The sequence below is a fragment of the Hippichthys cyanospilos genome, chromosome 10, assembly GCF_059441005.1.
Source record: "Hippichthys cyanospilos isolate Australia breed blue-spotted pipefish chromosome 10, RoL_Hcya_1.0, whole genome shotgun sequence".
Classification (NCBI taxonomy): Eukaryota; Metazoa; Chordata; class Actinopteri; order Syngnathiformes; family Syngnathidae; genus Hippichthys; species Hippichthys cyanospilos.
Window position 1 is genome coordinate 22,496,343 of NC_142378.1, and position 23,845 is coordinate 22,520,187.

Sequence of the window (23,845 nt, forward strand, 5' to 3'; positions counted from 1 at the left end):
AATACTTATAAATGTACATGACAACCACTGTCTATACTGCAAAAAATAGCCATAAGGATAATTCATTACACTGGTTACAGAGAACAGACAAATAATCTATTCTTAAAATCAGAAACATTGAAATTTACTCATCTGGTTCATTTTCAAACAGCACAAATCATGTATAAAGCATCAAACAATCTACTTCCGGGAAATATTCACAAACTGTTTTTTCAAAGAGAAGGGGGGTATAATCTGAGGGGGGATCTGAATATTAAACATCTCTGTGCTCGTTCAACATTAAAAACATTCTGTATTTCAATATGTGGAGTGAAACTGTGGAACAGGCTGACGGGGGAGCTGAAGCAATGTCCAAGCATGAGCAAGTTCAAGCAGTGGTACAAACACATAATATTAAAAAGGAATAGGGAAGAAGAAGTGTGTCACAACCATTAGTGTTCTCATATATCGTCTGTCTACTTATTTATTTATTTCTTTATTATTTATTTTTTTGTTCCTTATTTTGGAAACATTCGTAATATGAGTATGTGATTAAGTGGGGAAGGGGTAGGATTAAATAAGTTGATGCTTCCTCCTACTCCTTTTCGAGCATGATAAGCCAATGTTGTTTCAACTGTTTTCATTTTTCGTTTGTTTGTTTTTTGTTGTGTTTTGTATAATCGCGTGTTCGAAATAAAGCATTCATTCATTCATTTAGACGTTAAGTGTGCTTTTTGGAATTTCTCACACACCCTCTAGATAAACAACTGTTGGAATTGTGGCCGGACTTAAGACAACCAAAACACAAATTCTCAGACCGTACAGACTTAAATCGTTCTTCTACTGCCTTCTCCATTAGCCTTTTGCATTTATGGAGTGTGTGCCCGGATTTATTCAATCAATCAAATTTTATTTGTATAGCCCTAAAAACTGAAGTCTCAAAGGGCTTCATAGATGAAAAGAGGTCATGTAGAGACCTCTTTCGAAAAAAGAAGTCGTACAGAGACATCTTTTCAGTGTAAGGTACACAATAGCATCCCCTGTCAAAAGCTCCCAGAAGGGGAAGGAAAAACTCAAAAACCCCAATTAGGGGAAAATCAGAAACCTCCTGGTTTCTGATTATCCGTTGACGCACTCTCGTTTGCCCTGTGTTCACCCGAAAAGGGCAAACGAGAGTGCCCTCAACACGGTCTTGGGCTGGAGAATTACTTTTAATATTATTACTGTATTGTATCATTTGACAGAAATACCTTGTTAGTTTTTGTACTTTAATAATATAAGCCCACCCCTCCCGCCCACGTCGATGTGACGCACTCTCGTTTGCTCGTTTCCGGGTGAACACAACAAGCAATCTCATTGGATACCAAGCTGTCAATCAATGTGCTTTTACAAGCTCTGATTGGCTGGTTTTGTGGCACAAACGTAACGCGTGAGCAGAACTGAGCGAGCGCAGAGGACGACTTGAGCAAGCGAGTGCGAGATGTTGAGCAAACGCGATGTTGAGCGAGGGAGGGAGGAGTATCGCGAACAAGAGCGAGATGTTGAGCGCGAGAATGCTATTACGAGCGAGCAAAAAGGAATTTTGAGCGAGAAACTTCTTTTCAAGAACTTTTTTCTGCGCTCAAAATCTGTTTTCGCTCGCTCAGTTTTATTTTGAACGCTCAATTTTTTTCCGCGCGTGCGTAATTGTGGCACAAATATAACGCCATAAACGTGTGGCAGCACACATTATGGTAAGGATGTACTGATTGCCAGATTTTGTCTTTGGAAGCGGACCAACACAATCTATAAGAACATGTTCAAATGGTTTGCCTAGGACAGGGATTGGCTTCAATGGAGCAGAAGGAATCACTTGCTTGGGTTTGCAGGAAATTTGACAGGTTGGGCACGAGCGACAGTATTTTACGACGTCGGACTTGAGACCTGGCCAGAAGAAAAAACGGAGCACACGATTGTAGGTTTTCTTAATGCCCAAGTGGCCGGACATACAATGCTCATGAGCCAAGCTCAGAACTTGGGAACGGAATGGTTGTGGAACTACATTTTGACACACTGACTCATGTGTAAGACCAGTTTCAGGAGACCATTGGCGCATGAGGACACCATCATCAAGGTGGTAAAACACAGACTTCTTGCAATTTAGTTTTTCAATCAGGGCATAACAATGGAAAAAGCAACTATCAGATTTTTGAGCAGATATCAGCTGTTCTTTGTTTACAGGCAGAGTAAGGTTTACATCAGGCTCGAGCTCAACAGAAATAGGCTCATTTCACTTACACTCCTTGAGTGTTTTTGGTGGATCTGAGGGACATATAAAAGAGTCGCTAAGATCAACCAAATCTTCAAATTTTCGCACCTGAGCACGAGTCGCAGCACACACAGGAAATAGGGGCAACGCGTCTGGCCCAACCAGGTCAGAATTACAAACAGTCGCGCACGGATTTTCAATTACCTCGGGTGGAGGAAAAACTTTTCCGCCCGCCAAATCGTTTCCGAGTATCAGATCCACCACAGCTATTGTTAGCTGTGACCTCACGGCAACTTTAACTTTGCCAGACACAAAACGAGAACTCAAATTAACAAAATGCAAGGGTGCGCGCACTACGCTCAGCTTTACCCCCCACGCTAAGGCGTCTGAGCCACAATATGACTCAGCCGAGAAAGGGAGGACATCCCCGCGGATAACTGTTTGTTTTGCGCCTGTATCCCGCAGGATAATAATCGGAACCGGCTCTTTGTTTCCCACCAACGCAACAGAGCCATTATAGATGAACAGTCTAAAATCTGTATCGACCTCTGCTTTTGGTTTTGCCAAATTCATGCGCTGCGTGGAGGGTGCTGTGGTTCGGATCAAGCCGATCATTGATGGGGTTTTCCCACTTTTGATCAGCTCTTTCCTTTTAAGGACTGGTCAGTGGAGACCAAATCACGACGAACGAAAGAGGCGAACACGTTCTTGTGCGTCAAAGCGAATTCATCCGCCAACACAGCGGCATCTGCGAGGCAAGCAGTTTTCTGCTCGTTCAAATACACTACAATTCTTTCCGGAAGACAATTCTTAAATTCCTCAATCAAAATAAGCTCACGCAAATTCTCAAATGTTTGAACCTTACTGGCCTGGCAACAATTATCAAACAACAAACTTTTCTCCCTAGCGAACTCCACATATGCTTGTGTGGCAGTTTTTTTTACATTTTCTAAAATTTTGCCGATATGCTTCCGGCACTAATTCATATGCACGGAGGACGGTGGCTTTCACAGTGTCATAATTTAGGCTGTCCTCAATCGAAAGAGAATTGCAAACCTCTTGAGCTTTGACAACAAGTTTACACTGCAACAAAAGAGGCCATACATTCTTAGGCCACTTCAACATAGCTGCAATACGCTCGAAGGCGTTAAAATACGAGTCCACTTCGGACTCTCTAAAGGGAGGAACTAATGCGATGTGCCGACCAACATCAAAACTGTCCTGGGGCGTACCAGTGGACGGTGACTGTGCGGTTGAGGGATGAGCCGTCGCAGCAGCTCCCCGCTCTAGCTCCAGAGCCTTCAACCTCAACATAATGGCTTCCACCTCCAACTCCCGATTTCGCACCTCAACCTCCTTTATGCGCAGAGTCAATCTGAGCTCCTCTGCCGTCATGCCAGTTTGGACTGGGGAGGTGCGGAGTGGGGCAGGAACACCAGGCTCAGCACCCAGTTCAGCTCCCTCCTCAGGGGCTGGGTCAATGAACAAACCCCTTTCATATGGGTTCTGGTGCAGAAGCTCTTAACTCCCGCTTCTTGCTGTTGGGTGGCACAGGCACATCAAAAGCAGCAGCAATCAAAATCAAGTGATTCTTATTGCATTTCTCAAGTTTGCTAATTGTTGAATTAGAAACAAAATCTTCTACCTTAAACTCCATACCCGGCACCACCACAAAAGAAAAAACTGCCAACAAACAAGTAGAGATAACAAAAACAAACGATACTCACCCAAAGACAAACCGAAAAAATGGACAAGCCCCCAATATGTTACACCTAGCCTAGGGGAACTGGGATATAACATGTGTGTGCTCCCCCGTCTGTACCCTCACCACCAGAAAAGGCCCGTGAAACTAAACGTGTTGAACAGAAAACAGCAGCTTTTATTGTCTTCGGAGGGAGAGCAAACACACAAAATAATAAACAAAAGATCTTCTGAATCCCTAACTAACTAGCCAAACAAAAAGGAAACAAATGACAGTTGGCTCACTATCTACCAAAACGCAAAAACAGGAGAAAAAGGGTTAAACAAAAACGGCGTCCCCCTCCTACTACTGCTCGATCTACAGAGTCTAACAAACACACACCTAACAAGCACACCTAACAAACACACCTAGCAAACACTAAATCACACTATTCTGAACAGTTCCTGATGCGGCGTTTTCTGGCAGTGGGATGACCGGAGAGAGACAGAGTTTGGTCCGTGGGCTGTTTAAATAGGGCGGCAAATCAGGAGAGCCAGCCAATGGGATGACGCCACCTGCACACAATTGACACACTCCAACCAAAAGGCACTCATGCACACGCACACACACAAACAAAGGAGAACACAGCAGAACCCAAACAAAAACTACATATGACCCACGGGTCATAACAATGTACCAAATACAGACATACACATAAATAATATAGATTACAGAAAACATATTGTGCTATATAGTGCAGTGATGTCTTGACAGCAGGCAAAGCCATTGGGCAGGAACCATCCCACATTCCAACCAATTGGACTGCAGACGGCTGATCTCCTAACCCGCAATGGTCGATCAGCGCAGGACCAAATGGAGGCGGTCAAGTCAACCCTCACCATCTAGCTAGTCCCCTCTCCGAGCAGGAGAGGAGGGGGGCAGGAAAAAGGAAAAAAGAAGAAAGCTGCAGACAGGCTCAATCAACTAAATGCTTTTGACTATAAATGTGTTTTTAGTCGGGCTTTAAAAATTTCTACTGAGGTGGCTGCGTGAACTTCCATAGGTGGGGCATTCCATAGTACTGGCGCGCGAATGGAAAATGCCCTTGATCCCGCAGACTTCTTTTTAGCCCGTGGGGTCGATAGCAAACCGGCATTTTGTGATCAAAGTTGTCGGGACTGAACATATGGTGATACTAAGTCGACGAGATAGGAAGGCGCTAAACCGTGTAAAATTTTATAAGTAATTAACAGCACCTTAAAATCACATCTCATGTCTATTGGAAATGCAGTAATGTGATCGAACTTTCTCGTCCTTGTCAATAGTCCTGCTGCTGCATTCTGTACAGATTGCTGGCTTTTAATGTAGGACATGGGAAAACAAATAATTGTGAAGGTGAAAAAACGCCGTTCCTGTCATGTTATTAATATGTATTCAAAAGGAGAGAGTTGAGTCAAACATCACGCCGAGATTTTTTGCTGAACTACTTTGGGAAATAGTACAGTTGTCCAGGTTCAACGTGGTATTCTTAATCAAGTGCTGATGATGAGCAGGGCCAATAATTAACATCTCTGTTTTACTAGGGTTGAGAAGCAGAAAATTGGAACACATGCATTGTTTAATCTCGGCAAGGCAGGCCTCCAGTTTACTGCACTTGTATGGATCTGTTATTTCTAAAGGCATATACAGTTGGGTATCATCAGCATAGCAATGAAAACTAATAGCATGTTTATGTACAATATCGCCAAGAGGAATCATGTAGATCTTGAACAGTAAGGGACCAAGTACTGACCCCTGCGGGACACCACACGAGACGGAGAAAGATTCAGAGATCGCATCGCCGTAAGAGACACTATGCGTCCTTCCCAGGATGTAAGATCTGAACCAAGAAAGTGCTGATCCCGAGATACCAACACATGATCTAAGACGTTCTATAAGAATATGATGATCAATAGTGTCAAATGCGGCACTAAGATCAAGCAGTAATAATATTGATGAGATGTTGGAATCCAAGGCTAAGAGAAGATCATTCGTCACTTTTACTAGGGCTGTCTCAGTTGAGTGGTTGGCCCTAAAACCTGACTGAAGGAGTTCAAATCTATTGTTCTCTATCATAAAATTGCTAAGCTGTTGTGCTACAACTTTCTCAAGAATTTTGACAATCAACGGAAGGTGTGAGACTGGCCTATAGTTAAAGAGATTCTCAGGATCTAGCTGAGGTTTCTTCAGTAAAGGTTGGATGACGGCCGTCTTATAAGCTTCAGGTACAATGCCAGAGGAGAGTGACAGATTGATAATATTCAAGACAGACCGGGAATAAGTCTTTAACTAGCTTGCCTGGAAGCGGGTCGAGCATGGAGGCCGTGAGCTTTGCTGCATTAACCAGCTGTGTAAGACACTCCAGGGATACTAAATCAAACTGGGACAGGGTAACCAGACTTTCTTGAACCTGATTGTCCGAACTAGCATCAACAATCACAGCCGAGGGAGTAAGTGGCGCTGCCTTTTTTTATTTCGTCCCTTATTAGCTGAATCCGCTGAGTAAAGAATTGCATGAAATCGTGTGCTGAATGGAGGGAACTATGATTAACCTGCTGCTGTTGTGTTAGCTGTGCTACCGTCTCAAATAAATATTTAGGGTTGTTTTTATTAAGGCTAATCACTTTGGAAAAGTAATTTGCGTTAGATAACCTAAGAGGCTCTTTATATTACAGCAAGCTATTGCACCAGGCCTGACGGAAAACCTTGAATTTAGTTGTTCGCCATTTACGCTCAAGTTGTCTACTTAACAATTTAAACGTACGCGTTTCATCCGGAAACCACGTATGTAAACCACCGAGTGGGCCACTTCGGACGAGTTTTAAGTTTCAACAGCGCAATAGAGTTTAGGGAATTTAAAAGGGGAGTTCATATGAATATTGAAGTTGCCTATTTTATCTATATGAGTTATTAAGTCAGCCATAAGTTCAGGGAATTCATCTAAGAATCCAGAGTATAGACCGGGGGACGGTAAATAACTACCACATAGAATGGGGTTGAGGAGATCGATCTCATAACAAGAGCCTCAAATGTCTTGGTGTGATTAGTGCTTGTGCTAAATTTAAGATCAGATTCTGAAATTAGGGTGACCCTCCCACTTTTTTACAAGGACGGGCGATGTGTGAGCCCACAAAAATTGAGGGTGAGGCCTCATTTAATGATGAAAATTAATTTGGTTTTAACCAGGTTTCGCAGAGACCAAGCACTTTAAGATTGTGATCTGTAATAAGATCATTTACAAGAAGGGCTTTTGAGGGGAGTGACCTAATATTTATGAAGCCAAATTTAAACCGGGAAATTTTTCCTGGACTATTCTGAGTCTTCATGTTGGTAGTACAAATACTAACAAGATTTTGATGGCTGGGGCTTGGTTTGTATTTTGAGTAATTAAAACCTTGTCGCAATGTTAGTAATGTAGGAATTTGACTGTTGACTGCTACAGCGCATGTATTAATATTAATATTCCACCTAGGTACTATGTCACTAGTCCGACCAGTTAAGGAGGCACGGCTACTTTCCTTAATCAACACCACCTCAGCAGAAATCTTATCACTAGGGGATTCAGCATTAGGTATTGAAACTGTGTGTGGATTGCAGTGACTTAGAGTAAGTATGCTATGTGTGTTGTAGCAATCCAGCCTAGTGCCGGTTAACTCTAGCCTTAACAACTCCACACCCGTTCTAGCAGGCTCGCTACTCGCCTGCGACCCGACATGCTCTAATGTGAGAAGTCATGGAAGGCTCAAACAGTAATCTATGTTACTAGAAAGAGTGATGGCGCCTTCCCATTTAGGGTGAAGGCAATCCATCTTTAGCAGGGCGGACCAGCCCCAGAAAGAGGGACAATTATCTACGAACTGGAAACCCTGCTCTCTACAGAAAGCGAGAATAATCTGCTAAACCTCTCATCATTGCCTCTCGCAGGCAGAGGGCCAGAGACAATAACTCGATGCCGACTCATCTTTCTAGCGAGATTACAAGTCCTAGCTATGTTCTTTTTCGGATCTCAGACTGCCTCATTCTAGTATCGTTGGAGTCGACATGTATCACTATGTCCGAGTAACTAATGTGTAACTAATGTGTAACTAATGTGACAAAAAATGATTTTTGTCACAGATAAGCCACACTGGACTATGAGCTGCAGGTAATAACATGAGATATTTACGCAAAAAGATGGTACATGGACGTTTATAATTTGTTTTTGTTTGGTTTTTAATTTTTTTTGTTATTGTCTGCCAACAACAACATCCTGTCTTTAACAAACTGAACTTGCCTGCATTTTTAGTCCCAACATATTTGTACACAATGGATGGGTATTTTCAACACTAACAGAATACTGTTCATTAAATAGCAGTTCAAAATCGAAATAAATACTTCAATATATTTTTTTTTATTTCCTCCTTTTGCTTGTTTTATGTTAGTGAACATAAAAAGACACTGCACATAAATCATATGTACAATCATAAATATGCAAATAAAATCATATATACTGAGTACTATATATAATATTTACATGACACATTTATCCAAAATTTTATACATTCGCTTATTCAATTTACAAATATGTTTTTTTTTTAATAACATATTCTTAAAACTCTTTGAGCACAGCCATTGATTAACATCTTTTCAGTTCTATTTCATAGTTGTTGCATAAATTGAAAACTCGAACAGATACACACATTTGCTTGCTGGTGGCTTGCAAAAAAATAAAATAAAAAAACAACAGATAAGACACACTGGACTATAAGCAGCAGGGCTCAAATCATGAGGAAAAAGTTGCGGCTTATAGTCCAAAAAATCCGGTACTTGCAGAGGAATTTGGTGATGTGTAGGAGCTATGACCTTTGAGGGTAACAAATGGTTTCGAGTTCACATTGGGAAATCTTGGAGGTAAAAAGGAACTTTGATTTTCTGCTTGTGAGACATGAATTGAAATCTTGTCTTCATCCTCACCTTTGATGCTTTCAGCATACACCTTTCACCTTTCTTGTGCTGTTAGGCTTTCGCATCTCCTTTAGCAATTCCACTTCCTTCCGCTTTTCCTCCCACTCTGTTTTTATTGTTGTGCTTTCCGTTAAGAATTGTGCTCTTTTCTTGGCATCCTCTCCTTCACACGCTCTTATTTCTTCCTCACACTGATGCTGTATTTTCATTATTTTAATTGCTTCTGAGGCTGCTGCCTCAGCTGCTGCCTCTTGTTTTTGTTGAAGTGTGTCTATAGATGCCCGATTGGACTCTTTGGAGTTGGCCTTTGAGTCGAAAGTGACACGAGTAAACACTGCATGCACCACTGTCAAACACGGACTCAGAATCTGGCCACGGAATCTCTTCTGGATCTCCTTTATTTTCCGAAATGAAATGTGCTTTAAACTTGAAAGCTTCAGTAATAGCGCAGCATACATTTCATTTTCTACTTATTTCAAAATCTGGACTTTCAATCGTTCTTATTCATTATATGCCTTGCAGATGTTTGTTCGAATTGTATCTAACATATCCACAGCTTCGAAGATCATTTCAACATATTTTGCCTGAAGGAATTCATTAAAACAGTTAATGTTGTATTCCCACTTTTTGTACAAACGTACAAAATCCTTTGTCAGGTTGCTTAACTTGAGCTCTCGTAGAAATTCTCCTTTTTCAGTGAGTGTGCACTTTCGCTGGCTTTGACAAACATTTTCAGGCTGTGTACTTGCAGGCAATACGTTGAGCTGTGAAGCTGCTCCTGTATTTTCCTCTTGTGAATTAAGCTTCGCATTGTTTTCTTTGGTAGGCTCAACTTGTTGCATATGTCTTCTTATGCACTTAATTTTACTTACCTTGACTTTTAGATGTAGTTCACAAGCGCCTATGCTATTTCCAAGGCATGAACTTGAGTGCTTGCTTGCTTAGCTTTCACTTGATCACATCCACTTGACTTGATTGTGCGTTGGTGCAGCACGTGATACTTTGCTTTGCTGGAAGCTTTGGTCCCGGGCGTCTTGATATCTTGTCCGGAGCGGTGAAGTGTTCTACTTTGCCAGCTTTGTCCACAAAAGGAAAGACACCAAGGTTCCTTGCACTGATGTTTACTGATTTTCACTTGCTTGCAACAGTTCGCACCATAGAATTTCTTTTACAGGGCTGGAGCCTCCCCTCAGTCGTCACTGGATGAGGGCTACTAATCTCAATGTTGGTGATTTTATTTCCTGTTGTGTTCAAAAGTGTGTGTGTGTATTTCACCAGGTGGTGATTTTAATTGATTGGAAATGCCTCCGCCTCTCCAGTGCCCTGGACAAGGACGTTCCAGCCTTATTTAAGTAAACACAAAGATTACAATAAAAAAAAAATTGCGATCTACATATACTATCTTTGCGATCGACGTAATGAACAGAAGGACCGGCGTATGAATTTTAGAAATAAAGGTATAATCGCAATGACACGTTATTCCTCTTTTTTATTCTGCCTGTTTTTTACGTGTTTCAACTCATCCCCAGTTCATCTAAATCACACCGTTCCAATTTCATATTATTACATCCAATTAATCATGCGATGACTGCTTCCATTTTTCTCATTCAAAAATATTTACAGATTTCCCATAATTCCCTGTTTCCCACGCCCCAAATACCATTGACTTAACATTGTGTGATTTTTTTTTTAAAATTTTTATTTTGTATTTACAGCTTTCACATTTCACATTTTCAATATTTAGCTCATTTATGTCGCCTTAGGGATCATTCCCATCATTCCAGGCATTCACACATTCCAATATTTTCCCCTAATTCCATATTTTCCACCTTTTAATATTTCACAATTCATTTTCAATGGGAGGATTCCTAATGGGAGATTTAACATTTCACATTTTGAGCTTTCCCATTTCACATTCATAATATTTAACTCTTTCATTTCACCTCATGGATTATTCCCACCATTCAAATAATTCATGAATATCGATATTTTCCCATAATTCCATATTTTTCACCTGTAATAATTCATAATTCAACCCCAACGGCATATTTTACATTTAACATTTGAAGCTTTCCCATTTCACATATACATCATTCAATTAATTCCTTTCACATTTTCATCATTACTAATAGTCACACATTCCAATAATTCATATCTATTTTAATACTATTAACTATAATTCCACATTCATTCCACTCTTCTCACCGTTGTCACCAAAATTTTTTAACCTTCTTTCTTCACCATTACACATCCGATTTACATCATTCCAACTTTAATTGATTCTTCCCATTCCCGCCATTCCAAGAATTGTATTTTCCTCTTCCCACAATTAAAATTTTTCCCACAATTGCACTTTTTTCAGTTTTTCTTTTGTATGTTCTACATTATTTTGCCTATTCAAACCATTTCAACTTTGTAATATTCAGAATACTTCACATTCAAGCCATTCAAACATTCTACATTATTCCACCATTCGCCTCTCCCTTCAGTGTTCTTGCCTTCACAGGCAATTTCTTCAGGAATTGCACATTTTGTAGTTAAATATGCTTTTTTGTGTGCTACATTTTGTATGCGGAAAAAAAAATGCAGATATGAGATTTCTGATTGACGTCAATGCTTCCCCAGCCATGAACCTCACTGCACATCACGGGAAAGGTCGCAATGTTCGGCACAATGTTTGTCTTGAGACTTTCTTGACATCGACACACCGGACATGATCTAATTTGGCCGGGTCGTTGAACACACCTCTCTATGGTGTCAAATTTACAGTTTATGATTTGCTTAACAGAAATTGCAAATCCAGTTGTTAAAAACATTTGTAGTGACTATTTGCATCACACACTGGGAAAAAAAAAAAAAAAAACATTTGTCACAGTACAATAGAGGTAAAAATTTTTAACCATGGTTCTGGTTGAATCACATAAACTAATAAGAAGAGACCTACAATACAATGAATGTATCTAGGCATTTGGGATGCTGATCACAATTACTCATGGGCATAGATTACAGATTTTTTATAATCAAACTTTCCTATATCAGCCAAACTGTTCGAGAAAACATGGAGTGTGTCCTGAGGCATGAGAGGAGTGCTAATTTTAGGAGTCACATTGAAAAGCAGCAAGGGTTGAACTCTCTGGAATTTCAGGGTATAAAATTCACCCCACCTCTACTCAGAAATTTGTCCCGAGACAGAAGGCTTTTAACTTTTACCAACAGTGATTGGTAAGATCTGCAGTGATCTCTGTACAGCTTCATGATGAACTTAGATGACTGCATGAATTGATCATCAACATGACATTTGTTGAACATTCATCTTGGCAGATAAGGCAGCAGCTGAAGGGAGGGCATTCCAACGGGGATCTTGACACTGTGTTTCTCTCCACCGGCACCAATCAACTGGATATTTAGCCAAGTGCATTCAAATGGAGATTTCACTCGCAGACGGTAGCAACTCATCACCCAACTTTGAGTACAAAGGAGCTCACCAAGCATTTAAGGATCGCTGGAAAGAGACAGATGAAACAATGTGTCGACACAGCATGTCCTTTCACTTGCACCATACAATGAGGAGCGACTTCTTTGCCAGCTACCTGTACTTGTTGGAGAAAATACCTCTTGGTAAGATGGTGCTCATTTAGAAATTAAATAACCGCAATGTCTATAGTTACCTTTTTATGACTATGGAAATTTTTTATCAAATATTTCACCACAACCGCTTTGCTAAGGGGAAATTTTTACTACTGTTACCCATTAATTGTGATTTATTAACACCCTAAGTGAAATTGGCATTACAGACGGCTCATGAAATATTTGTAATGATGCAAATAATTAAAGTTCAACTTGACATGAGAAACATTATTGGTGAGAAACAATAATGGCATGCAAAAAATGAAGAATGGCTGTAACTCATTCCTGAGGAAGAATTTCTCAGGAACAGAACAAAGGGGTACAATTAATGATTCATTATTATGAGGCTGCTGTGTAGCAAGCAAATGCCACAGTATTGTACTTAGTATTGTACTACCAGCAAAGCACAGCAGCCCTGCAGCCCTTCCTGTTTAATATTGGGCTGCTGTCTGGCAAGAAAGAACCTCAGAGTGGTAGTGCTTACGAAGTGTGGCAGCCCCATATTGTTCTACTACTCTTAAATAAACCTCAACTTATCAATACTGTATATCTTGCTGCTTAATCATTTTACATAGAAAACAAGGCCTGAACCGCTCAACGTATCCACACTAATGAGGTGTCAAAAGATGTCTCTTGGTCAGACTAGTTTCACAATTATTTTTCTTAGATTACATGTTAGCACTGTAACAGAAGACCCCAAAAGGTTTGATTGAAATTGAAGGAGACACACACAAAAATAACACACATAGAGGGAAAGCCACGCTATTCAAGATTCAATCCTATTCAAGAGTTGTCAACTCTGTAACGATGCCAAAAATTTCCCTCCTAACAAAAATTCAACATTTTCACCATTAATTTACTGTCAACAATTTCAGTAGTATAGTTCAAAAGGTTTTCGGGGTGTTTTTCTTCCTGCATTCCTGTTGCTGTTTGGATTATATCAGGGGTCACCAACGTGGTGCCCGTGGGCTCTCAGTAGCTCTCAGTTTCAAAAAGGTTGGTGATTGTATGAACCAATGCCAAAAACTCTCTTTTATGAAAAAAGTAAACATTTCCACGATTTAAATACTTAGAAAATTTTCAAATTAGTCTTTTTCAGTGTTTCAGAGTTTGACAAAAACTCACAAACTTAAATTTTATAGAAAGCATGGTATCGTTCTTCTGCAGCCAAATTTACATGGCTTTACAGAAAAACAAGCTGGGCCCCTTAAAATCATTGTTTGCGTGCTTTGAAGCTATCAAAGGACTGTTGGCTCTAAACATCTTAAAATTTGATTAATTATGTTACTTACCTACCCTGGTCATCAGGTTTTGTGTTACTGTTGGAAGTGTGTGAACAGGTGAGTGCCATTTTTTGGAAAATATTTTTATAGGGCCATTGAAAAGCATGGATTGGTGGATGCCGAAGCAACGGGACCTTACCTGATTGGCCAAGATTATCGCCAACAGTTTAAAATACATCCTAGAACTGACAATGTGGGTGACTTTGACAGCAGGCCCTGTTGTTTCAGCGCCCTGAGGTGTTGGGCAAATTAGGTTACGTCTATGGAGAGGTACACTAGTGGAGAAGGGAAAATCACTCTTGGTCTCCATGGAGTTTATTTACAGAACTAAAACATGCAGATAGATTTTTACAAAATGGAGTATTTACAAATAGAACACAATTACAACAAGTAGAAATTTGGGTAAAAAAATAATTGGCATCAGCAAAAGGCTGGCACGCAAACAACAAATTCACCCCCCTACAATGGCTTGCCTCTTTTGTCTGTCCTGTTCATTGTAGGATTCATTTTAAAATTTAATGTTTATTTTGAGGTGCCGGAATGGACATACACACACCTATATCTCTATAACCTGTTGGAACTCTATGTTCCCTCCAGGACCTTTGGGACTTCCAATGAGCTTCTCGTGGCTGTTCCTAAGGCTAGGATAATGCTCAGAGGAACGGTGCTTTTGCAGTAGCAGCTCCAAAGCTGTGGACCAAGCTGCATCTGCCTGTTAGGCAAGCACTCACTACTTAAAAGTATATTTTTACTCTTTGGCTTTTCAAACTTAGGAGTAACAGCCCCATGCTATTTTACACCATGTACATATTTTATTTGTTTTGTTTTTGTTTTTAATTATGCTTTACATTATTCATTTTTTGTTTTTCTGTTCTTAATTGTCAACGTCATCGTGACTGGACAACTAATCATGGCAGCCCTAATGTCATACCCTGTTTATAAATCCTTCAACCATTCAATTATATGTCATGTTTTTTCCCTGCATGATTGTCTTCAAAGCACGTCCCTCAGCATTCATACAATCAAATAAACATTGTTCTTCACTTAATGTTCTTTGCTTTGTGTGCCATTAAAATTACGGAATTCATTCATTCCCTGACAGTGAAACTGTTTCCATTCACATGTGAGTACATCCAAGGAGAAAAACAGTTCTACTACAGAGCTCAACAGTTTTATGAGGATGTACCAGCCTCAGAAGAGGGAATGATGGGAGACTTTGTGGATGTATCTAATGTGGATCTAGAGGGTTCCCGCCAGTTCCTAAAAAGATTTGTGGTAAGTGTGACTAAAAAATATCTCTTACCACTTAAGCAGATTTATGTTGATGATATATTTATGATTTGTGATGGAATAATATTTAGAATTGATTTTGCTTAAATGTTGGTGATTTAATTACAATCATTGAAAGTCAGTTTCAACCGTAAGAAGTCTGCTAAGCAAACACTCGGTTTTATTAGACTATTAAAGGGCAAAAATATTCTGTCTTCTTCCATCATTAAACTGAATTAAATTGCAAATTTTTTTGGATTATCCTATACAAAGTGTTACATACGCTGTGTTACAGCGTCCCTGACTTACGTTATTTTCATGTTGCGACGTGGAATATTGAGTTGTTTCATCCCCTCTTTATGGTATTTTCCCGGTTTTGCGACCTAAAAAATTGTCACGACCCTAGGGGCTTGGCTGTGTTTGTATGTTTTGTCACCATCTGCAGGCGTATTTAGGTAATTACACTTATTTTCAGTTACCATCCCTGCAACGCGTCACTACAATTCTGGTCTGCTGTTTCCTTACGGAGCTGTGGTCTGCTATTGGTCGGCCTCTCGTTTTAAAATGGCAGAATGGTAAAGCTTTGTTCGATTGTGAGTGGTTACAAAACCATATTTATCGTGTATTTTACTGCTTGATTCAAAATTGAAAGGGTTAGCCATGGGTTCCATGATTCCTAGTGATGTTAAAGAGAGAAGTAAGTGATTTATATGGAAACATGCTGTCAATAACTCTTATTAGGGAAAATGGGCATAACAAGCGGCACTCAAAGGTAAATAAATCCTATCTATATGTTTTATTTATGATGTTTTCTGATTGTATACTTGTATATTAGTGATGTGGCGTTCGCGAAGGAACTGGCTCTTAGAGCCGGCTCTTTGAAGTAAACGATGGGAATTGGCTGCTAATAGGGAACCGCTCCTAATTGGGGCCGACTTTTTTTATTTTTTCTCCTGTTGTTTTCCCACCTTCATGATTGATCAAGATCCGTGGTAGAAGAGGGAGGGGGAGGGTTACACACGCAGACACTGGAGTGAGGAGAAGGGGGAGGGGTTAGAGACACACACAGCAGCGCACTGTGAGCAGCATGCGAACAGGGAGACGAACAGGGAGACGAGACGAGAGAGCGCTCAATAGCCCTATCGAGAATGCCAATCTTCGCTAAAGACTAGCTAAAACTTTTACCTGGATACTGATTTTCTCTTTTTGTTTTACAAATTTTAATTAATAATTTGTTGTGTGGTAAGGAAGTAAAATTGCTATTTACTTAAGATGGCGCCGTTGTGTGTGGCCGGCCATCTGCCTTTGTTACCTTCTCTGTGTATTGTCCTGTTTATAGCCTTTTTTTGTTCATAATTTCTCACCACTGCTGATGTATGATTGCATGACCCTTTTAAACATTCGAGATTTTGTGGACAAACTCCCGATCCACGACTTAAGTGGACAAAAAGGGACACCGCTGCTGCTACTGGCGTCTATTCCACCCTGCCTATGGCGTCCAGCCAGCGGGTTTCTGCACGACCGACGCAGAAAATGAGAAAATGAGGTGGCGTAGTCTGCCGTCTGAGAGATTACTTGGCTTCTTCCAGAATCAACCCTCACCGTCCACCGTTTGTGCGCTACAAAATGAGCGCCAGTTACAGCATGCAAGGCTACAGGGACTACTGCTATCAATGGCTGCTACCGACTGCTCCAGAGGCCGGGTACCCGCTCCCCTGTCACCGGCCCATGAGGATCTACAGACGGGGATGTGTGCCGGAGAATCTCCGCCCAATCTGTCGTACTTCCCAACAAGCCGACCAACAAGCTGACCGGTTTAATTTGCATGGCACTGTTAAACACTAGGTCCGTGGCGAACAAGACCTTCATCTTGAATGACTTTTTTATTTTTCTTCCTTGGATTTTCTTTAATTGACAGAAACCTGGCTGAAACCAGGTGAAAACTGAAAACAGCGCCGTCACAGAGCTCCTCCCACCCGGCTGTTCCTCCTTCAGCTCCCCTCGTCTTGCCGGGCGGGGAGGCGGGGTCACTGCTGTATTCAAGGACAGTTTTAAATGTCGGCTTCTTCCCACAGACACCTATTCCTCTTTTGAGTTACAATTATCCGTGTTGGAGTTTTCAAGTCCTGTGTTATGCTCTGTTATTTATTGCCCTCCGAAACATAACAAGGACTTTATTCAGGGGTTTTCTGAGTTTTTGGCGAACTGCCTCCCAAAGTATGATAAACTCCTGATATGTGGAGATTTTATAGTTCACGTCTGTTGTCCTTCAGACCAGTTTGCCACGGATTTTAAAAGCCTTTTAGCATCTTTTAATTATTCCAATCGGTGGATAAACCTACACATCATCTTGAGCATACTTTGGACCTTATTATTTCTGCTGGGCTCTCAATCTCCATTTGTGAGATCTCTGAGACTGTCATCTCAGATCATTTCCCCATTATATTTGTATTTCAAGCCCCCTCATCAGTTAGCAAGTCCCTGGTTCCGTCTTGTCAGCGCCGCATCATTACTTCCTCCACAGTCGATGAATTCTCTGCTGCATTCAGAGGCTCTCCGTTTTATGCCTTAAATGGCCTGGTTCCCCCTCCCCATCCGGATAACATTCTGTCCGCCTTCCACACTACCTGTTCTGAGATTTTGGACTCCGTTGCCCCTTTTAAGCAAAAATCGGCCAAGCCAAGAGCAGATCCATGGGTAAATGACACTACCTGTGCTGCTAGGCAGCGCTACAGGCAAGCTGAACGGAGATGGAAAAAGGACAAACTACATGTTTCACTGGAAATGCTTGGAGACTCTTTTGCGGATTTTCAGAGGACTGTGAGGGAGGCAAAATCCCAGTTTTTCTCGAACATTATTTCCAGAAGCAACCATTGTCCCAGGGAGTTATTTAATGCAATTAATTCTTTTTTAACCCCACCTACCTCTACTGTAACTGATGTCTCATCTGCCACATGTGAGAACTTTCTTTGCTTTTTTTGTTGACAAAATGAACTTGAGCCGACAGGCTACCAACAGATATCCCATCAAGGATTTACCTGTTGCCCCAGCTCACTCTGCTGTATTCGAGCACTTTGAACTGGTTTCTCTCTTCTCACTTGCTGACATTGTACAATCATTGAAACCTACCAACTCTCCTCTGGATGTTTTTTCTGTTAAAATGCTAAAGAGTGCTTTCAATACCTTCGGTCCTGCACTTTTAGTATTAGTAAACACCTGTTTTAGTCTAGGATCTGTCCCAGCTGCTTTTAAATATGCTGTGCTTAAGACCCTTTTAAAAAAGCATGATTTGGACCCCTTGGTTTTAGCAAATTTGAGACCTGTCTCACATTTACCCTTTCTCTCTAAGGTGTTAGAGAAAGTTGTTTTTGTTAAGTCAAGGTCCTTTCTGGAAAACAACTCTATTTTTGGAAAATTTCAGTCAGGGTTTAGATCCCATCACAGTACTGAGTCCGCCCTGTTAAAAGTGCGTAATCATATTGCTCTGTCTGTTGATGCCAAGTGTCCTGTTGTCCTACTACTACTAGATCTGCCTTTGACACGGTGGACCACACAGTCCTCCTGTCTCGCCTCAACCATTATGTTGGCTTTTGCGGCTCAGTGCTTGAGTGGTTTAGATCCTATCTGTCTGATAGAACCTTCTCTGTTAGGATTGGTGACTTCTGCTCCTCCAGTGCTGCTCTCTCATGCGGGGTCCCACAAGGTTCTATTCTCGGCCCTATGCTGTTTTCTTTATACATGTTACCACTTGGGTCAATTATAGCAAGACAACCTTTCTTTTCATTGTTATGCAGATCACCTTCAAATCTACCTGCCACTGAAACCTGGTAGTGTTGATGCACAAAGTTCCCTGCTTGTATGTATTGCTGACATCAAGCAGTGGTTGGCTCAAAATTTCCTACTTTTAAATGACGACAAAACAGAGTGCATTATGTTTGGGGACACTGCAATGACTGGCTTTGGCCCCTTGTCTTTCACTTTTAATCCTTCTGTTAAAAATCTGGGTGTGATTTTTTTATAGTGCTTTTAAATTTGATAGCCAGTAACAATGTGGTTAAGACAAGTTTTTACAAATTACGCCTGTTAAGATCATAAATATTCCTAGCCGTCACGACCTGGAGAGAGCAATTCATGCTTTTATCACCTCCAGGTTGGACTACTGTAACGCTCTGTATGTTGGCATCTCCCAGTTTTCCTTTAACCGCCTTGAACTGGTCCAGAATGCCGCTGCCCGTCTGCTTACAAACACCAGAAGAAGAGAACACATCACCCCAGTCCTTTATTCCCTCCATTGGCTTCCTGTTCATTTTTGAGTTGAGTTTAAACTTTTATTGTTCGTTTTTAAAGCCCTTAATGGACTTGCCCCACGGTATTTATCTGAGCTTTTAACTGTGCGGGAACACGCTAGGGCTTTGAGGTCTTCCAAACAACTGGTGTTGGAAGTGCCCAGGTCCAAGTACAAGCACTGGGGTGATCGTGCCTTCTCAGTGGCTGCTTCCAGATTTTGAAATAAACTCCCTCTTAATTTGCGCACCTGGGCCTCTTCAGATCAAGACTGAAAACCCATTTATTTAGGGCGCCTTTCACTATTCAGTAGTGTGGTGAGTCTCTTTTTTAAAGCTTTTATTCTGTGTCTTAAATTGTATCTATGTTCTACTGTGAAGCACTTTGGTCCACCTCTATGTAGTTGTAAAGCACTATATAAATAAAGCACATTTACATTTACATTAATCAAAGCTTACTTAAGTTGTTTTACTATAAATAGTTAAAAGCTTATAAATATACACAATCAGAGATCTGAACTTTTTTGTTGACCTTGTTTTGAGATGGGTCTTTGTTTTTTTACTTTATAATTTATTTTTTGCAGCACTCCATGTTGTACTCCATGTTGAGTATGTTCAGAAGAATATAAATAAAGCCATATAAATAATAAATACTTGATAGACTGTATTTTTTTTACATTAGTAATTCGTTTTGCGCACAATTTTACATTATTTTTGGTAGTAAATTAATTTAAGCAAAACAAAAACTGAGGAGCCATTTGGGAGCTGAAAGAACCGGCTCCTTTTAGTGAGCTGAGCCAAAAGAACCGGCTCTTTTTAGAGGTATTCCCATCACTAATGTATATTATGTATACGCAGCACTTACTATACTATTTTGGGACCAATATTTAATACATATGTACAATTTTTATGTTTTTACCTAGGGTTCTAAACGCATTAGCTATTAAGCATAGTATAATGGGATTACCCGTTATACGATGAATTCACTTTACGAGCCCAACCGCGGAATGGATTTATTTCGTAACACTTTTGATTGAGAATAGTGTTGTTGATCACACTTTTTAGCCATTGCCTCAAAGTCTAGAGGTCAATCAATCAATCAATCAAATTTTATTTATATAGCCCTAAATCACCGAAGTCTCAAAGGGCTTCACAGAATGAAAAGAGGTCGTACAGAGACATCTTTTCAGTATAGGGTACACAACAGCATCCCCTGTCAAAGCTCCCAGAAGGGGAAGGAAAAACTCAAAAACCCCAAATTAGGGGAAAATCAGAAACCTCCAGAAGGGACCACAGGTGGGAGGAGCCCCCTTCCAGGCCCACAGGTTGAAGTGGATGCTGCATGTACCAGACACAGAAACAACATAAATTACAGAAAACATAATGTGCTATATAGTGCAGTGATGTCTTGACAGCAGGCAAGGCCATTGGGCAGGAACCATCCCACATTCCAGCCAGGTGGACTGCAGACGGCCGAACTCCTAACCCATGATGGTCGACCAACGCAGGACCCAATGGAGGCGGTCAAGTCAACCCTCACCATCTAGCTAGCCCCCTCCCCCAGCCGGAAGAGGGGGGCAGGAAAAAAGAAAAAGGAAGAAGGCTATAGACAGGCTAAATTAACTAAATGCTTTTGAATATAAATGTGTTTTTAGTCGGGATTTAAAGATTTCTACTGAGGTGGCTGCGCAAACTTCCATAGGTAGGGCATTCCATAGTACTGGCGCGCGAATGGAAAATGCCCTTGATCCCGCAGACTTCTTTTTAGCCCGTGGGGTCGATAGCAAACCGGCATTTTGCGATCGAAGTTGTCGGGGCGGAACATAAGGTGATACTAAGTCGACGAGATAGGAAGGAGCTAAACCGTGTAGAATTTTATAAGTAATTAACAGCACCTTAAAATCACATCTCACGTGTATTGGAGGTAATCCTTTTGTGGCAATTCTCAGAACAGATCTGAGGTGTTCATCACTCATAACACTCATAACACTCAAAGCTCTGGAAAATTGTCAGGATTTTCAAGGAGTTCAAAAAATGAAATAATCTCCTGTTTGAGGTCCCAGTCATATTGACATACTTTTCCTAAATTTAACCATCGGACATTAGAATGGTACAGTAACTTTTTGTGATCGGTGTTAGTTTCTATGAGGAAAAGAATACTGGTGATGGCGAAGTCCCCTCGCTCGATTAAAGTTTACAGGTTTTGCAACGTGGTCAACCAACAACACGGTTTTGCACAGTGCTTCCTAGTGAAGTATGGAGTGTAAGAACATTACCTCTTGAGCATCCCAACGTTTTTCCTGTCAGATGTGGTGGTCCATCAGTGGTAATGGTGATGAGCGTAATCCTAGGTAACTTGAGTCACTTTATGACCGTTGATATGGTGTTAAATAAATCTTCTCCTCGTGGTTTTCCTTTCCGGGATTCCATACTCAAAAGGACCTCCATTATCTCAAAATGAGTGGTGTTCTTTATACTGTATCAGTCACTGCTTTTGTCCAACGCCATAAAATATAATGAAAATGTTGCTACCTTATTGTTTAGCTTGTTAGTGAAGTGTTTTTCAAATACAGTCGGCCCCCGGTTTACAAACACCCTCTTTTACGAACATTTCGACTTACGAGCGTCCCCCACTTACGTGCAAACCTTTCGTCTTACGAACAATCTGACAAGCCAGCCATTGTATTAGTTCAGATATTTTCGCTCTGCTGCGTCAACAAAATTAATAGACGACGCTGGTCACGGCCACGGCAACGCTATTGTCACGGTGTCAGTCACGGAGTCAGTCACGGAGATGCCGATATGCTATTGGTCGATTAAGGTCACGTTCTCGGTCTCACTCACTGAGATGCTATTGGCCGGCGTCACGTCAATCACAGAAATGCCGATATGCTATTGGCCAAACGCCTTTATCTACCTTGATGGCACAGCTGGTCGGGACGGAAGGAAGGAGAGAAAATGAGTGAAAAATGGAAGGAAGGAATGTTGTGAAGACTTTGCTAACTTTATCTGGTAGACATGGCTTCTAAAATTGCAAGTGGCGGTAAAGGAAGAAGTAAGAGGATGATGACAATAGAAACCAAGCAGGAGATAATAAAAAAAATACGAAGGAGGCGCACGCATAGTTAACCTTGCTCGTGAGTATGGACGGAACCGCTCGGCAATCTTCTAAGGGCAAGACTTTCCTTGCCGGGGGACGAACCTTGCTCGACAACAAAATGGAGAGGCTTCTTCTATTATGGATTAAAGAGAAGGAAATCGCCGGTGATACCGTATGTTCTAGTTTGAGAAAAGTTCCCGTTTAAGAAAATAAATCAATAAATTCTGCGGGTTGGTCTCTGCTCCCCTCCGCCTCCACCCAGCTCAAGTCACGTCGCCCCAAAGGTAAATGTCATTTTTCCTTTGTATATGTTATTTAATTTAACTGTACAGTAGATTATGTTACTCATTTTTAATATGTGTATAAAGTCGTGATGTTTTTACCTAAGGTTTTTGCACACGTTGCACGCATTCACTTATTAACATAGGTTTGGATTGCCCGTCATACGAGCAGTTCAAGTTACGAGCGTAGCCGCTGAACGGATTAAGTTCGTAACACGGGGGCCCACTGTACTTCAATACGGCAAGTCACTTATTTTTTTTTTTCAAATTAGCTTTTGCGCTTGCTCATGAATAACCGCGGAACCTGAGTGGATTGAGGACCCCAGCCAACCACACGAGGAAGTGGATAGTCAATGATAGTTTTTTCACTGAAAGCGCACGCCAGGCGTGGAAACAAAAACATTCCCAAAAGGTAAAGTATCAAATCAAAGTCACAAAGTACAAACCCAAAATGTCTCAATGAAGAAGAATGTGGGATGAGAAAACAAGAGACATGGCGAGGATGCTTGGAGCGTGGCGAAGAAATAAGCAAACAACAAGCTCTCCTGTGCTGGCCGGTTATAAAGCCTTCGTGGTGGACTGTGAAGTCAGCCTAAAAGGCATCCTTTATGATATATATATATAATTTTAGAATGTTTTGCTCTTTCAGGTTTGTGTCGAATGGCTTTCACAGTATAAGTCATCATATCAAGGTGTCTAGCTTCTGTAGGCAAAATGATAATCAGACCAAACATCTCAAATAACGATGCAACAATTTAACTTCAATGTGATTCGAGGGTTTCTCTCTAAGTGCTCGATGTTCATCGTTGACTTTTTCATATCTCTTTCCAACTCTTTTGTCTTTATTTTACCCTGCTGTACCCAATGATAAGCCTTTGGAGCAGGTATCCCAAGATCGCAGGCAACCTGCCTCCAATTGCCATTTGCCTGAAGTACTGCAATCATTTGGGATTTTTTTCATTTCTCTTTCCCTTTTATTGAGACTGGTTGACATAAGGGTCATATTCAAACTGAGAATATAAATAGTTATGATTAAAATCAAAATCAATAAATATAAAGAAAATTTATCATTTAAAAAATATCAGATTATTATCATTTTGACTGTCACTGT

General features: G+C 40.8%; 1 protein-coding gene across 1 annotated transcript in view; it reads left to right on the top strand.

Annotated features, from left to right (window-relative positions):
• Positions 1 to 12,313: 12,313 nt before the first annotated feature.
• Positions 12,314 to 23,845, top strand: part of ntmt2 (N-terminal Xaa-Pro-Lys N-methyltransferase) — a 77,119-nt gene continuing 65,587 nt past the window's right edge. Inside the window, exons 1-2 of the mRNA XM_088426340.1 lie at positions 12,314 to 12,509; positions 14,904 to 15,076. Of these exons, the coding sequence (XP_088282466.1) occupies positions 12,314 to 12,509; positions 14,904 to 15,076 (369 nt within the window). The remainder of the gene's footprint in view (positions 12,510 to 14,903; positions 15,077 to 23,845) is intronic.